The 6,085-nt window shown below is 36.8% G+C and overlaps 1 protein-coding gene across 1 annotated transcript; it reads left to right on the plus strand.

Moving 5' to 3' along the window:
• Positions 1–319: 319 nt before the first annotated feature.
• On the plus strand, positions 320–3,217 carry LOC121407025. Its single transcript, XM_041597918.1, has one exon. The coding sequence runs from the start codon at positions 387–389 to the stop codon at positions 2,322–2,324; it is 1,938 nt and encodes a 645-aa protein (XP_041453852.1). The 5' UTR covers positions 320–386; the 3' UTR covers positions 2,325–3,217.
• Positions 3,218–6,085: the final 2,868 nt, after the last annotated feature.

Consider the following 6,085-nt stretch of genomic DNA (forward strand, 5'->3'; position numbering starts at 1 on the left):
GGAGATTATTCGCTTGTGACATGATGCCCTTTCGAGTTAATATTCAAAGGCCACTCAACCAACAGGATTGGCATAAGTATCATCAGTAGTTCAGTACATCCTTAAAGTCTGTACATGCATTTTTATAGATATGGTAATAAAAGCATACAAAATCACTTCGATTTCAGGCAATAACATGTACTATGAATTCTACATGAAACTAAATAAAGATCATAGAAAAGTTTCCTGTATATCTGATCAACCAATGTAATCACTTTCTTTTCTGGAGATTTTTTTAAAAGATGCTACAGACATATATGAGATAAATCATTTTAACAAACATTTGTCTACCTTTATATCTTTCAGGTTATACAGCAATAGAAAGCACGAGTTACCTTGATGATTACATGGAAAGCTACCTTGAAAAGAATCACTACACAGGTGCAGCTCTGGGAGTGGCAAGGGGCAATCTGTTGGTGTATGCCAAAGGCTATGGGACAACCACCAAAGGTGAATCCATGGACCCAACAAAATTGCTTCCAGTATCAAGTATCTCAAAGACAATTACTGCAGTAGCCATCCTGAGGCTTGTACAGGATGGAAAACTAAGTCTTGAGGACAGAGTCTTTGGAGGTGGAGGTCTTCTAGAGTCCTTGAAGCCATGGAAGGGATCAACAGATCACAGGTTGGACAAGATCACTGTGGAACATCTCCTGCACCACACAGCAGGATGGAGTCAGCAGAAGCCTCCACTATATGACCCATTAATGAATGAGGTCTATCTGGCCAGGGGGCACAATGTCCTCAATATCAGCAAAGAGATGAAGCTGTTTAGAGAACTTACGCAGAAGGATATCACCCAGTTCATGATGGGAAGAAAACTTGACCATGCACCTGGTACAACCTATGAATACTCTAACCTAGGATACTGCATCTTGGGCCAGATTGTTGCAGAGGTCTCATGGATGAGTTATGAGGACTATGTAACAAAGCATGTCTTGGAACCTTTGGGAATGTGGCAGACAAGATTGATGCCTTTTGGCGAATCTGAACCTGAAGAAAATATCTACAGTATTGCATTTCCAGATGGAGAAATACCTTTCATGGGTTACTCCAATGCCAAAAGTCCTTCATACTCACTTATAAATTCTTCCTTGGGATGGTATTCTACTGTCTTTGACATCATGAGATTCACAACAGGTTTGGCAGATGGAACGTTGTTGACTAGACGTACTTATCAATATCTGCTGACTCCTCCATCATCTCCCATGTTTGAGCACCAGGAGACATGGCCAGGTATGGGAGTGAGGGTATCTAATACAGGGTCGTGGTGGCAGGTGGCAGATCCTCACGACAATGAGATCATTATCTTTAACCAGGCAACACCATTGGCTCAAACCAAACCGAAGGACATGGATGTAGAGTCAATGAGCTGGGTACTCATCATGTCCTCAAATAACAGGAAAAACCTGAGGCTGTTCAATGAAATATTCTCTTCCATCAACTGGCCATTCAGGAATATGTTCTTAGATGACTGTGGTCTATCCACATTGGACACGGCAAACGATCCTCAAGCAGTTCTGTTGCAGGCTAGAATATCAGAGAATCAGTTTCCAATATATCTCAATGCTTTATCAAGGACCAGCTTTTATCCGACATGGATCAATTCATACAATTTTAATGGTGAAACATTTATGGGTGTGGTGTCCACCCGTCAGGAAATCGGCGATAAAACTGCAGTTGTGTCCGATTTACTAATAACAGAATTAAAATCAAAGGCTGATGAATTTTCTTCTCAGGGATTGCAGATGTCATTCATCAACAGTTACAGCAGTAGTCACCATCAAGGACACATCATGCAAGCAGCTATTTTCACATCAACAACAGATAGGACATTACTTTCAGGTTTCCACAAATCCTACGAGCATTACTTACACAGTTTAGACAAGCACAAGGAACAAGGATACCTGCCCGTGGTGCAGAGTGTTTCCTCAAGACACGGGACACCACTGGTGAGTTTTATTTTTGAGAAGCGGGATAGTACCAACTGGAACTCATATACCAACCTCACCCTTCACCAACTAGATGGTGTGGTGAGGTCCAATGCTCTTCTAGATAGAACTTTACACTACTTAGACTCCTATCATCATGAAGGGACACTATTCTTTTCAGCCATATTTCTGGATGAAGGACTCCACACGTGGCACTTCCAGGCCACCTTGAGTGAGATAGAATTTCAAGATACTGCAAAAACTTACACAAGTCTAGGTTACCATTCTGCAGTCATCACAGGATATGAACACGATGATGTATTAAATTATGCTGTACTTTGGGTAAAAATATAATTTATTGTCATACAGTATTCTCCTTTTGTAGGACTTGAGTTTAAGTTATTATGAATTTTTGATTAAGGTTAAATGAGTAATTTATTGCCATTTAATGAAGTGTCAGTAAGAATAGAATCTATTGGAATTTTGGATTTATTGAATGTGTTGATGAATCTTCCACTGTAACAATAACATTTCACATGTTGATCAAATGTATTGCCATGTGCCCTTATGATTAATTGAAATTAACAGTAACTATGGAAAGCCAGTGACAACATAATTCATTGTTTTAAAGGCCAATGCACTGTCAAGAGGGACTCTCAGTTACAAAAATTACACAAGTCAAAAAACTGGTAGCTTCAGAATCCTATAAAACGAAGCTGAACACTGGCCCATAGGGTTGATTTTTTATAGATTACATGGATTTTTAAGGTACAACAATCTGTATGATCAAGCGCTATGACGAGTGTTAAGGGACACAGATAAGATTAAATTATCAATATATGCATGCCCAATAAATTTTGGACTGAGCAATCACAGATCAGATATTAATCAGAATCTTCCTTCCTCTTTGCTTTCCAAAGCCTCCTATTGGCAGTGTATAGGCCTTTGAGATGATTATTTATGACAATGCTGGCTTTCCATAGTTGAGATTGTTGTGAATTCATTTTAGATCTCTAAAAGACACATAAAAGCCCTGCGATATAATTTAGATACAATAAATGAATATCTATGATTAAACATTTTTGCATGATTTTACAATCGATTTTAAAAACTTAGTATAGTCATTGACCTGGGTATGGACCATTGCATAGTAAACTTTCAGGCTGAATTCACAACAGAATTTGTAAAAAATCATGGTGTAAAGTTTGATAAAACCATCAATTAAAAAATACTAATGTTCTCATATACTTTTAACCCAATCCAGCTTATTTCAGTCTATGATAATCTAGAGGTTTTTATCCACTTTTTAAAATATCCATACATGGTAGGTAAACCATAATTATGTTATCCTTACACATTTCATTCAAATTACCAATCAATATTATCATAATGGGATATAATACAATGCTTAGTGCATTTGCTGACAAATTTTGTAATTAAATCTCAATATTTAGATTAAAATAATGATCACCTTTTTATTAGTATATTATCAATGCTGCCATCTTCAACTGTTGAATGGTGATTTTAATTCAACAGCTGACAGATGAACAATGAACAAAAAACATTTTCTGTACATATTCTTAAGTTATTTCACAACTGCATATTTATATTTTGATGCTCTGCTTCCATAACATGGATAGCAATGCCATTTTCTTTGTATATATTCATAGAGTAATTTATCAGATGTGAGAGGTGGAGCACTTTTTATGGTTGCCGAACTAGTCACAAGAATTTTCATTCAAAAGATTGTATGAAATTATCTGTTTAATAACAAATTAATATTGGAGACATTCAATTCATCAATTAGAAATGGAATTTTATTACAAGCCTTCGTAATGTTTTCAAATAGATATAAAGAAAACTCAATGTGAGAATATTTCAATTTTGGTCTTTAGTATTAAAGAGTTTGGGTCTTGCTAATTCTTATGATAGATAAACAAAAAGGAGAACTAAAAGGGAGGTGCGCACAATTCAACTATTACAGGGGGGGATGTGTAAGTACCTGTGGTTTTGGATCAATTTGCTAAAGATAGATCTCTGTGGTATTTGATTATTCAGAAGGATGAAATGAGGGCCATCACATAATGCTTAGAAATTGATTGTAGCACTGATTTCAAGACTGATTCAACACACTAAACAATGCAATCAATCATAGAATTCAGAGCAATAATGAATCTCTAAGCTTTATGTAACAGACCCCAAGAATGTCACTTATGAATACTTCACTTGCAATTCAATGAATAGGGTAATTTGTTATGCCAGTCACTTTACAATATTATTTGAATATAATGGAAAAATAAAATCATCAAAATGCAGAAAATTCTAACAAATATGTAACAGAATTGAAAATACAAAGAAATTCATGATATTTCAAAATTTCACCTATTTTTGTAACCATTTAAATATTGACAACACTGAAATATGCAAATGAGAGAGTCAATGATGTCACTCACACACTTCATTTTTTTTTTTTAATTGTGTGAACTGTACAATATTTTATTTTTTGGCAGGTTTTTCAAAAAGAAAATTTTTCACAGGATTTCACATTATAAATAATGAAAAGTAAATTAGAATATTTCATATTTTACATGAAAGACAAAAGAGTGAGTGATGTCACCAGTTCCCTTATTTGCATAATAGTTAATTTACCTGCACATTGATAACAGAGCTCCTACAGAAATTGCTGTAAATCTTGTTTTAAACAGTGTTATTTTAACCATTTTGTTTATCAAATAGAGACGGGCATTACACAATTTGTGATTTCTTTTTAACTGCAAGCAGTAATCAATTAATTCAATTTCAAGGTGTAAAGTACTTCTAAAAAAATGTATGTCATATTTGAAAATAAAGTTTCTGAAATCTTGTAATTTCCATTGAAACATCTTGTCGTTTCCATTTTATTGTTAAAGTACATCATAGATTTATGATAAGTAATGGTAATTAACCTTGATTTTAAAAGCTTTCTCAATTAGCAATTGTTTGCCGCAATTATTTTACCTTTAATCCATAAAATGAACTAAAGGAGACAAAACAGGTTGAACTCTAAAATGATAAATCACTATTGACATACTGTGTACAGTGTATGTGTGTTATGATAAGAGAGGAATGTAATGCTAACTTTGTTCCAGGGGCCAAAAACATGATACCATGCTTTGTTTCGATTATTTGGACGGAGCAAACATAAGTCTGTCAACTTTTTCCAAATGACAATCAGCGATGTACTTGCACATCTCTGATCAAATTCAAGGCATAATGATGATCAGCGATGACGATGGTAGTGATGATGATGATGGCGGTGGTCGTGTTGATGATGATGACATGATGGTGTGGTGGTGGTTGTTGTGATGGTGGGGGTGGTGGTGGTGGTGGTGAGGATGATGATGGTGGTGGTGGTGCTGGTAGCAATTGGTTTGTTGGTGGTAAGGTGGTGTACTGGTGTTTGTATTGCAGGTGATGACCAGACAATGATAAGGATGATGGTGATGGTGATGATGATGATGATGATGATGATGATGATGATGATGATGGTGGTGGCAGAGGTGGTGGTGGTGGTAGCAGTGGTTTGTTGGTGGTGAGGTGGTACTGGTGGTTTTATTGCAAGTGATGACCAGACAATGATGATGAGGAGGGGAGGAAAAGGGAGAGGAGGATAAGGGGGATGATGATGATGATGACAGTGGTGGTAGTGGTCATTCAATCTATTACACACATCCAGTGCACCATCTCTTCTCTCTAAGGAGCATCAAGGTCAGGCAAGCATGGTAGTAGATATTCATGTTGGGTGGAGGTGGTAGGGGCAGGGATGGTGGTGCTGGAGAAGGGTGAAGGGGTGTACTGTAAAAATGAAAAATTATGAAAATCCATAATTCATTGTTCGAAATAGACATGAAATGAAATACCCGTACTCCGAAATTTTGCTTTGCCCAATTGATCGTGGGCCCAGTAGCCGCTGTGCAGCACAAGAGCAACGAGGCTCTATCCCTCTAATCATTGAACGCCAAACAGGGTAGCAGCAATACCCATCTTTTCACATCTTTTGGTCTGACGCGGCAGGGGTTTGAACCCCCGACCTCCCGGTTGTGAGACGGACGCTCTACCAACTGAACCAACATACA

This window comes from Lytechinus variegatus, chromosome 2 (assembly GCF_018143015.1).
Source record: "Lytechinus variegatus isolate NC3 chromosome 2, Lvar_3.0, whole genome shotgun sequence".
Taxonomy (NCBI): Eukaryota; Metazoa; Echinodermata; class Echinoidea; order Temnopleuroida; family Toxopneustidae; genus Lytechinus; species Lytechinus variegatus.